We start from the raw sequence: 14,681 nt of genomic DNA, 5'->3' as shown, positions 1-14,681 counted from the left end.
TTCATAAATCACAAAGCAGCCAGAAAGCAAGGCGTCAATAAAGCATTCACCAAAAAATAGTTCCACAACCAACAAAAAAAAAAAGAAAAAGGAAACAAAACAAAGGATTTTCGGTTTCAGTTCAAGGATCAATAGGATATATGTGCTATTGGCCAAAATTCAAAATCAATTCAATGAAAATATATTGCCATTTTGGCACAAAAGAGGGATTTTAAATGTCGAAAGTAAGGGATTAGTTTATAAACCATGTAAAATATACTTCCATATACTATTTAAAGAAAACTTATTCCTCGATTAGTTTTGGGCCGTTAAAGGACCATCGCTCATTAGACAGGTGGCTGGCAAAAGTGCTAATGATGTCCTGCCTTTCATAATCCGCCCCTCACAGATCTCAAATAGAGACCCCAGCTGTTGAACACGCCCCCCTACTGATTTCCACCTTTTTTTTCCAACATTTTCGTCCATCAAGCATCGACATTTGCTGCTAATTACATTCTGTGGTCGGCATAACAAATCCCCCCAAACAAGGATATACATGGCATGGATGGAAATCTGAAACATACGCACATGCGACCCTATATATATGATGGATACAAGGGGGTAGCACCACAACAAACAAACAGAAAAAAAATCAAGAAAGAAGTACTCCGCTACTGGGGTGTAATTAAAATACCAGGCTGGCATGGAATTGGAATGGATGGCCAGTTGTTGCAGCCACACATGTTACGCCACAAAACGTTGCAACATGAGGGCCACCTCCAGTCCAGTTCGAAGCATATTGATTGATTTTTAATTACAAACATTTACACATAAAGCGATCGAAACGAGGGGTTCCAACTTCGATTTCAATTAAATGCTTGCCATACCCCCCCTTTCTTTTTTATTAAACGCATAAACAATGGCGACGAGTGGTGTCCTGCATCCTTAATGGGGATTTAAGGAGTCTTCGTCGGGCATAGCATTTGCTGTATAATTGAGGCAACCAATGGCACTCCTGCCGTTGACGCATTCAATTAGCAAAAAAAAAAGGAGGCACATACAATTTTAAAGGATATGGCGGAGAAGAAGGTGTCCTTGATCGGAAAGGAAGGAAGGAAGCACTCACTGAAAGCCGACAGCAAGCAACACAATGCAAAAGTTGCCGCTAAACTTTTTTGTCTTTCAGGGAAGGTCTATGACACAGAAGGGATTTTTTTTAATTTTAGTTTTATTTTAAGTTCCTAGAAGTTTGAATATTTGCCTTAATAAACAGGATAATATTAATTTTAAAGTTATAAAGGGTCATAGAAAGTTTAAGAAGGTAGGTTTAAAACTAATCAGAAAAAATATAATAAAACTTTTTAGAATTAAAGTATATCCTTGTAGTCTTCAATTATTTAACCCCAAAAATCTCTACAAAATTTCTTTCTCTGTAAAAAAAGGGGGAAAAGCTGGCAAGTATGAGAGAAAAAGGTTGCATGTGAAACCCAACTCGTTGCAATCAATGAGCCATTGTTACAACGCGTTCGACAATTGAAAATTGCAGAAATGGCAGCCATGAACAAAAAACCAGAGAATTCCAAAAGATTTTCAGACAAAAAAAAGGAAAAATAAATCTTAAATATTTAAATTTGATAAACCATTAACTATAAAGTTCAGCTGCCAGCTTTGTTTAAATCAAAGGCCTTCAGAATGCAAAGCTTTAATGAGTTTCCCTTCCAATTGAAAAATACGTGATAATTGCTGGCTCAGTCTACCATTCTCAGAGGACTATTGCCTTATTGAATCTGTACAATTTGTTGGACATTCCATTCTGGTCTCGCCACCCTGGTACTACATCCTCTTTGGTCCTGTTCTCTTGGCCATTACCTGTTCCAGCTACCAGCTGCCTCGCTCTTCCTCTCTGGCCAGTAATTTCAATTGTCTATGCAAAAAGGCTTTGAATCACAAAATGGTCAAGCCCAGTCTTGGCCAGACTAAGAGCTAGTACACTGGGAGAATAAGAGATGGTTCTTTATAGTTATAGTTATAGTTCACAAGTGCCGGGTATTTATATTTTTAAAATAGCTTTTATTAAGCTTTTAACTATTATTAAGTAAAAAATGTTCTAAGAACCCCTCATTTTCTTCACGTGCCTTGGGCCACAACCTGGTCCATCTACAGTCCAGCTTCAGCTCCAACTCCTGGAGTTTTTTTTGCTCCCCGACTTGGCTTTTGTCTCTTGTCGCCATTTGTGTCCTGGCGCTCGTTTCTCATCCCTCAAACACCTTGTCGCCCCCACCCTATGTCCTCCATATAGACCATCCCCAGACCCAGACCTTGTTCTCTCCGTGGCTTTTGTCTGCCATTTGCTGCTCGAGCAAGATAAATTTCAATGAATTTGCAAACGCAGCAGAGTCCTGTTTCTAGTCCTGGCCATGGTACTGGTCCTGGTCCTCGTCCTGGTCGTGGCTACATTTCTTTGTTTATCTTTATACATTTACAATTAAAAGGGCTTGGCATTGTCCTGTCCTGTCGTAATATTAATGAATCTTCTCCCACCGCTATCCTGCGAATGGAATCGCAGGACATGGTGGCCACTGGTCGTTAATTGATTGCAATTTGTATATGTAAATGAACATCCCACATCCCTATACACACATCCCTATACACATCCTTGCACAAATTATACCATTTTTTCTAGCCGTGTGCGATTGTTTTCATTGTTGTGCAAATTTTTGGTGCGGTCACCAGTGTGTTTGCTGATTTATCTCCACCCCTTAACTGCCCCCCGGTGGGGACACCAAATTGTCTCATTAAGCTAAATCAATAAATTAATAATTATCGCTAGGACACTCACCCCCTCCTCTTTGCCCTGCAGCAGATGCACGGCACCGGATCGCTGGAGTCCGGGCAGAAACCACATCGGATGGGTCAACAGCAGTCGCTCCACTAGGCCCAAATCACAGGGCGGGGAATTGTCACTGGAGGTGTCACGGCTGCTCTCCTCGCCGCCCTCGTCCTCTGCCTCGACTGGATCCTCGTCCAAACAGACACCTCCATGTTCGTCTCCATCATCGCTGGATGTTTCGCCCTCGGCCAGGATGCCGCCCTCCGAACTGGACACTAAAGATGTGCGTGACTGCAAAAATATAGAGTAGTTTTGATTTAAATGGATGTCTTTTTTGAAGAATTTTAAGAACCAATATCATAAACCCTCTAACTAGCCGCTGGCACTACACCAAATAGCCCTTAACTTGGCCAACTACTAGTATGGCCCGAAATGCCAGAAACTCTAAGCACTTGACACATTGCCGCGGGGGCTCTTTGGCTCGGTGCTGAGTGCGATTCCGTGTCTAAAAATCTTTTCAAAAGCTGGCAACAGGAGCTCCACTTAAAGGCTGGCCCCAAGGCCTAGTCGGAAATTTTCCAAAAAAAAAAAAGATACAAAAATGGAACAACATCAGCCTCAACGCGAGTTGTAGGCGTTTTTAATTGAAAATTGCCAAGGGCTTTGAAGTTTATTTCTATTTTTTTTTTGCGTAGCATACTTTTCAGCATCAAAAAGTGCAGGAAAGCACAGTTAAGGGGGGTTGCAAGTACACACACACACAGACAAGTGTCACCCTCTTGTCAGGCTGATGATGACGAGTCGAGGACGAGCAGGATGATGATGATGATGTTTGTCGAGTGTAAGCGATGCCAAAATTGATGCCAAGGCTTCAACTGCTTATGCAAATGTAAATGATTTGAAAATAAATAAGAGACAGATAGTAGACAGGAGATAGGAGATAGTAGATGGCAAGCAGGGGGTGTGATATTTAATATTTAGAGGAGTCATAGAGCAGGCCAATACCCTGGGGAAACTAATCAAAAGATAACTGCTCTGAGAATATGAATATTAGTGATGGGTAGAGAATTCTAATGGTTTAAGTTTCTTAAAAGAAACATACTAATAAAAATATTAATGAATATACTATAAAAATACTATAAAAATAGACCATAAAATACTATAAAAATTTACTATAAAAATACTCTATCAATGAAAGGTCTTCTTTCATAAACCTCTTTGTTTTTTTTAATTCCCCTCTTGTTTTTATTTGAACCACAAACTTAATTAAAACATTTTTAATAAAATTCCAAAACTCGACAACTCAGTTGGTTTAAATTATTGAAAATTCCATAGAGTTTCCCTAGCCTGGAGCATATTTAATTTAAAATGTTTGGTTTTCAGCGCCCCCTTCATTAGAGGAAGGTCATTGAGGCGTGTTTTTCTTTTTTTTTTGGGCTTTTGGATAAAAGTCGAGTGGTTTCCACTCCAGAAGGACATTTCCAACCACTTTTTTTTTCGACTCGTCACCACTAACAACGTTATGGATCCGTGTTACCTTTTTTTCGTGAAAAGCAAAGAAAAAAAAGGGTAGCACTGGTACTAATTGAGTTATTTCTGCCTCAGTGTTAAATTAGGTTGCCAGGCTCACCTTTTTTTCTTCTTCAAAGGATAGAGAGATGTTTAAACATTCCAATATATATATGTATATATACCACTTTTGTAAATTTGATTTACAGGCTGGTAGCGTATTTTAATTTTTGATGTCATTTATTAAACGGGTTGGCAGAGGGCGTGAAATGAAGATCAAGTTTCAAATGTCCTTTTTTTTCAAATGCCCTTTGAGACATTAATCATACGCCAAGTTGACAATGGCAGCCGGAAATGAAAACGAGAAGACGTTTTTTAAGACAGAAGGCAAAAAAAAACCAAAAAAAAAATGGTAAAAAGAGATCTCAAGACAAAAAAAAAAAAGGAAAAAACGCAATGAAATGGAAATGCAAAATGTTCGCCTGTTTATTTGCCAACCATTTAAGGAATAAGGACGATGGAAAAGCAGCCCCATCAGACACATGATGATGATGATGGCTGAAGCAGAACCCAGGACTCACAGGACATCGAAAGGAGGAAAAAAAAAGGGAAAATTGCGCAAATCCCTTGAAGAAATGTTTGAAATTTTTCAAAGCTCACAGCGGGCAGCCCCTCCGAGTGAAAATGTTGCGAAATTATGCTTAAATCAAAAATCACAGCAGCGGCAACAAGAAATGCTCACTGCAGGCTACCAAAACCAACAAAAAAAAATATACAAAAAAAAAGGCGGAAAGGACCAAAAAAGGCGTGGTCTAGGACAACCCTTGTACATGTTTTTGTTGCCTTTGTTGTTGGGATGCTGCGCATATTTTATACCCTGCATTAGGTCTTAAGTATTGCTTATTACACGAGCTGGCTGCGGTCCCTTTTTTATATTTTTTTTATTTTCTCTGTTTTTTTTTTTTTATTTACTGTCTCTGGCTTGCAAACTATTTGAAAGTTGTTGTCGAGTGTTTTGCCCCCAAGGGGGGGTCTCCATTCAGTTTGGGTTGTGGGGCTAATGTCTCACCATTTTCAGGGGAATTTAGAAACCCAATAAAAGTCATTTCAGCGGTCACTGTTTTAATGAGAGAGTCTCGTCTGTGTAATGGGATATGTCCTCTTTAAGGTTTTAAAGATGTAAAATAGGTAAAGATATTTAAAAATACTATAATTATATGGTATTTTTAATAAACCGTCCTATTTAAATGTTTAAAATAGAAACAGTCTACAAAAAAATTGAAGAAAAGCCAAAGTAATCCTTAAAGACATTATTAAAAAATGGATCCTTTTAAAACATCTAATATAAATAACAAATATTAAAGATATTGAATTCCCCAAAAAGGAAGACCATCTATAGCCTTCTCCCCTCATCTTGGCTGGCCCAGCCCCTCACTAATATGATACTTATTAAGTTAGCTGAGAAAACTTCCCCCTTGGCCATATTATAGCCATCTTTGGCCAGATTCCACTCACTCATTTGTTTACAGATTTACCAAAACATAAAAAACATAGACACACACATAGACAAGGACATGCAAGGATATCTAATAGCTTTATGTTGGGATAAGGCTGGAATTTTTTGCTTTTTTTTTGCAGGGTGCAAGCCAGGCGGCAGCCACCCCGAATAAAATAAAAGGCCAGGAATCGACTTGCGAGTAGCCCGGCTGCATTTTTGAGTGGAGCTCTTCCTCCTCCTACCGATCTGGTGGTTGGAGGGCAGGCAGTTGGAAATCTAAGCCGAGGGTTGGAAGCCAAAGCCAATGGTTCCACCACCTTAGATGCCCTTTTTCGTCTATACACTTGCATTAAATATTCAGGAGGATGTTTTGGACTTTAAAAAATTGAATAGAGAATGCAGGTAATTGAAGGTGGTTCTAAGGGGCTAGAGGTTTAAGTTAAAATATAATATTTAAAAATAAAAAAATAAATGAAAATAGATAGTAAAAGTATAAATACTATAGTTCGTTTATAGATAAAAGCTTTCAAAAGTCTATGATAACCGGTACTGTTCTTGTAATTTATTTCTTCAATGATTTTAGTATATGATACCCGGTACTTCTCATTTAAGAATTATAGTAGAATAGAATTCTATTGCCTTTAAGTTAATATTAAAAGCTTATATAAGTATATTATAATACCCCTTACTAATCACAATTTCTTGACGTGTAAACCAACTCATGTTTATTTCTCATATGAGTGGGCTCTGTTTGATTTTGGCTTCCTAAGGATCTCGTTATGTTGGGTAAACAGTCGCGACTTTAAATTCGCAGCCTGATTCGAGTCCTTCCGCGAGTCCTGTGTGCTTCCTGTTAGGAATGTGCGAGTGTATCTGACAATGCAACAATGGTCGGCCAAGCCAAGTCCGTAAAGTCTTGGCCGTAACACTTTCACGGTCGGCGGAAGCAGACAGAGACTGAGACCAAGACCTCTCGGTGGTTGGGAGGTTGGGAGGTTAGGTCTTATTTTTCAATACCAGAAGCCAGACTAAGACGACAGACGAAGAAAGTATTTTCGGCTTCCGTTCTGGCAGCTGTTGAAAATGAAAATCATTCGCAGGCCCCATCAGCCCCAAACCTCATTTTCACGTACCAGGCTGGCTGGCTACCCACCTTACGTCTTATTCTGTAAAATATTGGCAAACAATTGTCTGCCAGGGATCTGGGCTGTAGTTTGGGTTGTGTCTCTATTCTATCTATCTGGCCAATATTGGTGGAAATACATTTTTGGGCCAAAAAAAAAAATGCAAAGGCAATATAAAAATTCCCAGCCATTTGACAAAATGCTTCTTGTTTCGCTTTTCGACAAAAAAAAACTATCGTTTAATAAATTACAGAAACAGAGCTGTAGGGGAGAAGGTATATGTATATAGAGCAGTGGGGGGCAACTATTTATTGGATACCGCCCCAAAGCAGGCAATGAAAATCTCTCAAAGGCGACAAAAAAGGGACAAAAAATAGTTCTAAGGGGAGTATTATATTTAAGAAGGTTTAAAAATAATAAAAGATGTTATAGAAAGAAGGATTATTTATAAATAGAAATATATATAACAGACTTTTAGGCCTAAAATTTTAATAATACATGATACCTGGTACTTTAAAGAGTACTCATTACTTTGGTACTCTTTAAAATTAATAATTTTTATGAAAATATTTAAAATAAAATCCCAAACAGTCACCCATACTCCTTATTTCATTCTTTATATTATTTACAAATTATGATTATGTTATTAACTTTTTTTCTGACAAAAATCAAGATAATAATTCCCACATATACGACTTCAAAAGGGGGGTGTTTGTGAATTCATGTGGGTGGCCTGACAATCCCCCCATTAAGCTTCAGCTTCTCTTATCGGAAAAGCAGATTCCCGCAGCGTGAAATTAATTTCATAAAAACGATCCGGTATGAGTGTGGCCACCATTGGCCATTGTTCCTGGTTATAAAGCTGATTACGGAATCTGGCCAGCCCACTGTGCACAGTGGGGCTTTGTCTGTCAATACTCACGCCCCATACTCCAAAACCAGGATATAAAAATAAAAATAAAAATTGCTCTTTCAACTAATAGTTTGACAAAAGGTGAGGAGCGATAAGCTTTCATGCACGTGACTACCTTTTTCGTCCTTTCCCATGTACCTGTCTCTGTCTGTGCCAGGACCTACCTATTGTTTGTGTCTCTCTCTAAAGGATACACAGGAGAGCAAATTGCACTCGAGACTGAATTATTGCCTGACGCAGCACAGGAGCAACTAGCAACTAGCAACAAAAACCCTGCAAAGGACATGGATACCAGGATACCAAAATATAGAGGTGGTAGAAGGGGGGGGGGGGGGGGGGAGGCATGCAGCATCCGTGGAAATAAAAGATAAATAGCAGCCACGTAAAATGTTGTTGAATGTTTTAAAAAACCATAAAAACCACAGAGAATTACATTTAATGGCAGCAACAGCAGCGGGTTGCCCCCAAAATGAAGGAGGGCCCGGGGGTAAGGGGATTGGGGGTGTGTGGTTGAACCGCAATGGCAACAGCAGACATTGCAACAAAAACAACAAGAACAACAGCAACTAGACATCACGAGAGAGAGTGTGCGTGACTCACGTGCGTGAGGGATACGTGTATGAGGTCCCTAGTCTAGCATTTAGTTTTCCTTTGGGTGGAAAGGACACTCTAAAAAAAAATATATATAAAAATAAGAGATAAAGGATATGAATATAAAAAGCTACTATTTAGAATAAATAAAGAAAGAGTTATGTAAAAAACAAAGGTTTAATGACTTTTTTATACTTTTAAGAGGCTGTTTTTAAAAGAAAGAGTTTGGAAGCCTCTTTTATCACCTCACTTTATACTTTACAACTCCCAAATTATTTCCTGTGTAAATTTATAAAAACCCTACAGCTGTTTCAGTTTTTTGGGCTAATTGAAGCGTCATGTTGTCGATTTGTTTGCCGACCAACCAACCATATATCCATCCATCCACTCATCCATCGGGCAAGCCAACAATCCATCCCAACAACCATGTAACCATCCATCTATTTGCCGCACTATGAATGCATAATTAACAAAACTCCGGAATGAAACTGAAAATTCGGCAACGTTGCACTTTCAGATGCAAAAATGGGGAAATATGGAAAACCGGAAGCTCAAAAAGGGAAACCGGAAAACGACGCCTGCATAATTAAGAAGTGAAAATGGCCAACAGTGCTTAAAAAGGATAAAGCCATAAGGATATACAGCAGAACTGTCCGAAAATGGCAAATGCAATAAACATTCAGCTCAAGTAATAAGCCAGAACATAAAATATGCCATTAAATGGCCGATGGACGATGGCGTCCGAAGACGTCCGGCCAGAGTGTCCTGCCAGGGAAACAGGACACTTGCTGTGCGGCCTGGCGGGCTAAGAGAGCCCGAGAGCTGTCAAAAAGTCAAAGCCATTAGGCACACACCAAAGAAGATGCTACACCAGTTGGGAGGAGTTAAATTTGAAACCAGAAGAGGGGAATGTCCTTTTTCAGAGTCACACAAAAACTGAGGCAAATGAACAACGAAATTTAAGCCCACACACTTCATTAGATTGCTGGGCTATGCGCTTTAAAAAGTTGGCTTGGCCGACCGCAGGACATGCACAGGACATGCTGGAGCGTCGCTCCATTGCCTTTGACAGGACACCACAGCGAGCCTGATTGCTGTGGTCGTCCCTTGCATGTCGCATGTTGCATGCAGCATGTCCTTTTCGGCCTTTCCACCTGACAATATCGGCAAACAACTCTCTTTCTCGCCCAAACAATAAAAAAGGACTAGCCGAGGGGAGACTGGGTCCTTGGCAAAGTTCCAGCCTTATTGCTTCAAATTTGTTTGCAAATTTTGCAAAAAAAAAATAAATAAAAACTGAAAGTATAATAGTTTCTCAACTAAAAGATACCTTTTGCTCTAAAAAGTGAGTTTATTTCTTAAAATTGGGCATTTATCTATAGTACTGGAAAATATTAAATTTACGATTTAAGAAGGATATGGGATAACCTTTCTTAAAGTCGAGCATTTATCTCTATTACTGGCTAATATTAAATTTAATATTTAAGAAAATCATATTAAAAATTCTTAAAATCATCCAAACTTTAATAAAATGTAAAACATCCCTTAGAAAATAAATCAAAGTAAACCATAAACCAAACTACCCCACAAAATCAGGATATAAGGCAACCGAACCAACACCAAAAACAAAAAAAAAAACAAGAAAATCCTGTGTATTTCAAAGGCAAGAATATCTAGGACGACGGCAAAGGACGAAAGGACTAACAACTGGACGTTTTAAGCCGCTGACAAAGCTTCACTAATACCGTTGCAATTAGCAGGACGTGTGCACCTGTGCAAACAGCTGCCACCGTTGAATGGATCAAGGGGAATGGCCGTCGGACGATGTCCACTCGACACAGGGAGATTAGAGACCCCAAAGTGGTTTATGGTTCAAAAGGAGGCAGGACCAGGCCCAGACCCAGAGCCCAGACAGGATAAAGCATAATGAAAGTAATAAAGTCCATAGAGGGGCACAGGCTCAAAAGTGGAACTCGAACTCAGACTCCTCGAGTCCTTTTACTGATCGGCGACTGGCGATAACAACTTGTGTATGCCAGACAGACAGGACAGCAGGACCTCTAGCTTTATAAATATTTATCTATTTTTTTTTTTTTTTTTAGGTGTATGGTAACATTCCTGTTGTACCGGAAAATATTGGCCAGGAGACAAACGGGCCACTTTCCAACGGGGCAGACACTTTTATCGCCATCGTTGGAATGTCCTTTGAATGCATCCTGTACACCCTGTTGCTGTTAGTGCTCTTGTTTTTATTGAATATTCATAAATGGCCAAAAAGGACTACAAGGACCGGGCCTCAGCTGTTTGGGCCTGTCTGTCTGGGCACTAGAATCAATATTTTATGACCAGCTACTGGCCAAAAAGAAGCTGCTGCCAGACCACAAGTGGTAGGGGTCCTAACAGGGTTAGAAACACTTGAAGAAAATAGGGTTATCTATAAGATATAGACTTTTGTTTTAGTTTTCTAAGACCTATATGGTTAGTGCCATTAAGAAGAGTTTGTGAGCAGTTCAACTCAATAGTACCAAAACTATCGAGACTAGGTTGCTTAGAAGGAGTTTCGCGGAAACGCGGACAAGCTTATAAAGCCTTTTCAGGTAATTCCAATCATTTAAAAAGCCTAGTCTTTGTAGTAACCAATTCTTTTTAGTTTATTTGTTTATCCATAAGCCTTATAACTCTAAAAGTTTAAAATATTTTTCCCAGTGCACAAAGTCACCCTGGCAAGTGCAATTGAAAGTGCAACGGACACACACAAATTAGAATGTGAAACACATGTCTGAGATGTTTGGCCACACACCTCCCAGACCTCCAGACCACCCCAGACCATTTGCTTATCCGAGAGGATTCAATTGCCTTGCCTTTGAAGAGCAAAATGAAATTTTTGGGCAAACGAATGAATGAATGGATGGATGGAAATTATGAAGCAATTAGAACGCATGACTGACTTACGGGTATTTGGGGAAAATGGTTTCTTAAATTGACGAGATGCGGCGGCATAGCAACGCATATCAAATTAACTAACAAATTGACTTGCCAAACTCTTTTTCCAAAATTACAAACCATTAGCTGAAAGGACCTCCCCAGGAGCAGCAAAACCAAAAGGATTCATAGTTATTAATGAAGAAATCCAAAAGGCCAAGGAAAAATGCCATCATTTGGCAAGCACGCACGAACAGCTCACAATAATGAAAATGGAAATGCATGGGGAAATGGAGAAAATCTTGGGAAATGCTTGGCCGGATGCGACGTGTATTGTAATTTTTATTTTCCCCGACACCCAGTGTCGAACCGAAAATCATTTGATGCGCACTTTATGGACCCGACAGAACATTATCATTATTATTAGGAGGACTCCATCCAGGACTCCCAGCTCCTGCCAAACACTTCCTTTTTCCGGCAACACGTAGCAAATTATGAATGAATGGAAGTCGAAAACATTGGCATTCCATACAGTGAAAAAAAAAACGTATTCTATAAGAGAAGAAGCCTTCTAATATTTAATATTTCTTTCCCTCTGTGTAGAGGCCTGGTAATTGGCACTTAGCTCGCTTAGCTGCCACATGTGGCAGGGTGAAGGCGACAAATGTCAGTGCCTCAAAGGAGTTGCAAGCTGAGAAAACTGCGCAATGAGCAGAGAAATGAATGAACCCCTGGAGTCTGGCTCGGGATTTGTTAAAGGAGGTGGTTGGTTGGGGGGGCTTCTGGGGTATGAAATTACTTCTTGGGGTTTTAGATTGCAGGGGTAAGTTTCTCATTAAATTGGGTTACCTTTCTCGATAATAAGTACTTTACATTTTAAATTGGTTTTATTTATAAATGAGAAACACAAGACAGGATCAAAGGAGATGGGAAGAAGGCCTTTAAAAGGGTTATATAAGCCATAGATATATAAGCCAAGTTTGGGGTTACACCGATACCAACTCCTTTAAAACCCCATACCTTTAACCCTATATTTCCCTATAACCCCCATAAACCTTTTCCCAAAAACTCACCTGACTTAGCTCATCCCGCGATCGACGCGAACACTTGGGCAGCAATGCCTCCATATCATCCTCGAAGGATCCGCCATGGGCCATGTCCACCACATCGTCCGTGTCCGGATCGAGGCTGCTGCTCCGGCGACTATCGCCGTTCGGATCCTGTATGTTTGGACTGTTTTGGCCAATGCCCGTTTGGCTATTATTGTTGTTGTTATTATTATTGTTGTTGTTGTTATTATTATTGAGATTGGATTGATTGGCCAAAACATTTAGTTTGGCATTATGGGGCTGTTGTTGAGATTTCTGCTGTGACTGCTGGCCGTTGTTGTTATTGTTGGTGGTGGCCTCTACGGAGGACGAGGCCTCAAAGGACGAGGGCGTGGCTCCCACAGAAGGCAGTGGTTCGCTTGTTCTATAAAAAAAAATAAATTATAATTATTATAAATATTTTTTTAAAGAGAGAGATTATACTATAAGCCTATTATTTGTCATAACAGCTAGTCCTTAATCTCTAAAATTGTCAGAGTCTTAAGGTCTCTAAAGTCCTTGGTCCTGGAACCATCGCTCAACCCTCCTCCCCCTCAGTCAGCTGTCAAAAGGTTAATTTGCGACATATTTCGGTTGCCCTTCTTCTCCATTTTTTTTTGGCCAAAAAACCGGCAGCGTCATGACGCCTCAAAGCGGCCAATTTTACGCCATTTTAACAATATTTCTACGACAGGACACAAATGTTATTAATGAATGGCTGCCGAAAAGGCTATAGAGAAAGAATAGAGAGAGAAAGAAAAAATAAAGTGCCAGACGGAAGTCCCGGCATGTGCTTCCGACTGCCGCCAAGGACATCACACTCCCCCCTCTTGAACAACGTTGATGGATCGAAAAAAAAAAAATAAAAGAAAAAAAAAAAAGTTCATAAACAAGGACGAACAACCATATGACAAGTTGCCAAACACTCTGACATAATCATGTCAAATTAACACAAAACAAACAGGACATTTTAGGACCTTCCAGGACATTCCAGCGGTTTCTCCACCAGCTCCTCGAGAGGCTCGAATTTATGAGGATTTGTTGAACAAACAAGCGATAAACCGTCAAGCTGACAGGATAAGGATACCAAGTGGCAGGACTCGTATGCTAATGCCTTACCCACTCGTGGCAATTAAGATTAAGTGGCACGAGGGGCTGGGACCTTGACGCCTATCGAAGGTCGACTTGTGGCATCAAATAATAGGATCGATATTTGGTAGGGTCCTAGGGCTATATTTCTTACTATAGAAGAAGCTCTTTTTTAAAGAACCCTCTTCTAGAACTCTAGTCTCTATAGGAAAAGTGCAACCGCGTTTAACTCAATTATTGGTTCGTACAAGATTTGAAAAGTTCCTTTTCAAAAGTTTCCTTTCTTTTTTTCTCCCAAAAGCAATCACTGTTGGCCCGAAAATTGTCAAAAGTTTTGGGCCCCAAACTGCTTCTGTTTTAACCATGAATATTTGGCTAAAAAGAAAAAAAAAAGAGAATGGTCTCCTCCGGTCTAAATCAAAGTGTGTGGAAAATAAAACAAAAGGCACAGGATATGCGGGTTGGATTGAATGGGGATTCAAGTTGAAGTTGGCCTGGTCAGGATTCCTGGGGTGTGGGTGTGGGTGTGTGTATGCAAATTAGTTGTGACAGCTTTCAAAAAGTTCAACACACACACATAGGACATAGTTGTCGATGGAAGCCTGGAGGAAGTGCTTCCGTCCTCATCATTTGACAGCTGACACATGGAGACGCCGCAGTGTGGGCGTGGGAGGGTGGGAGAGTGCACCAAAGTTCAAAGCATTCAAAGTTCAAAAGGGCACTTGGAAAAAATAAGGTGTTTCTTAAAAAAAATAATAGACTTTAATGTATAAACAATATCTAGAAAGATAAAAATTGAAGGAACGTTTTGGTAAAGAAACAGACTAAGTTAAAGTCGATAAATAAAAACTTTCTTTTAAAATAAGTATGTATATAAAAAATATTATTAACTTAATAACTAACATATTTTTAATTTTAATAAAAAATCATGAAATATATCTCAGTGCGTTGCTGTTTTTTTGTGACGAATCCCCAAACCCCCTTGCCTCAGAAAGAGGAACAACAGGCAGTGGAGGTGCTGGGGGTGAAAAAGGGGCAAGGAGCTTAACCCCCATGTCTATGCCCCAAAGGCAATCCAACCAGAACCAGAACCAGTACCGTTTTTGATATGGTAATGTGGCAATGGCAGTGCGTGTGT

General features: G+C 39.8%; 1 protein-coding gene across 3 annotated transcripts in view; it reads right to left on the bottom strand.

Annotated features, from left to right (window-relative positions):
- spri (Src homology 2 domain-containing protein sprint) overlaps nucleotides 1–14,681 on the bottom strand; it is a 97,429-nt gene that overhangs the window by 17,840 nt on the left and 64,908 nt on the right. For all 3 annotated transcript variants that reach the window (XM_043210031.2, XM_043210033.2, XM_043210032.2), the window contains 2 exons: nucleotides 12,440–12,839; nucleotides 2,819–3,100 (listed from right to left, as the gene is read on the bottom strand). In XM_043210031.2, the coding sequence (XP_043065966.1) occupies nucleotides 2,819–3,100; nucleotides 12,440–12,839 (682 nt within the window). The remainder of the gene's footprint in view (nucleotides 1–2,818; nucleotides 3,101–12,439; nucleotides 12,840–14,681) is intronic.

Source organism: Drosophila bipectinata, chromosome XL, assembly GCF_030179905.1.
Source record: "Drosophila bipectinata strain 14024-0381.07 chromosome XL, DbipHiC1v2, whole genome shotgun sequence".
Classification (NCBI taxonomy): domain Eukaryota; kingdom Metazoa; phylum Arthropoda; class Insecta; order Diptera; family Drosophilidae; genus Drosophila; species Drosophila bipectinata.
The sequence above is the reverse complement of the archived record's forward strand: the minus strand, read 5'-3'. Positions and strand labels throughout refer to the sequence as shown.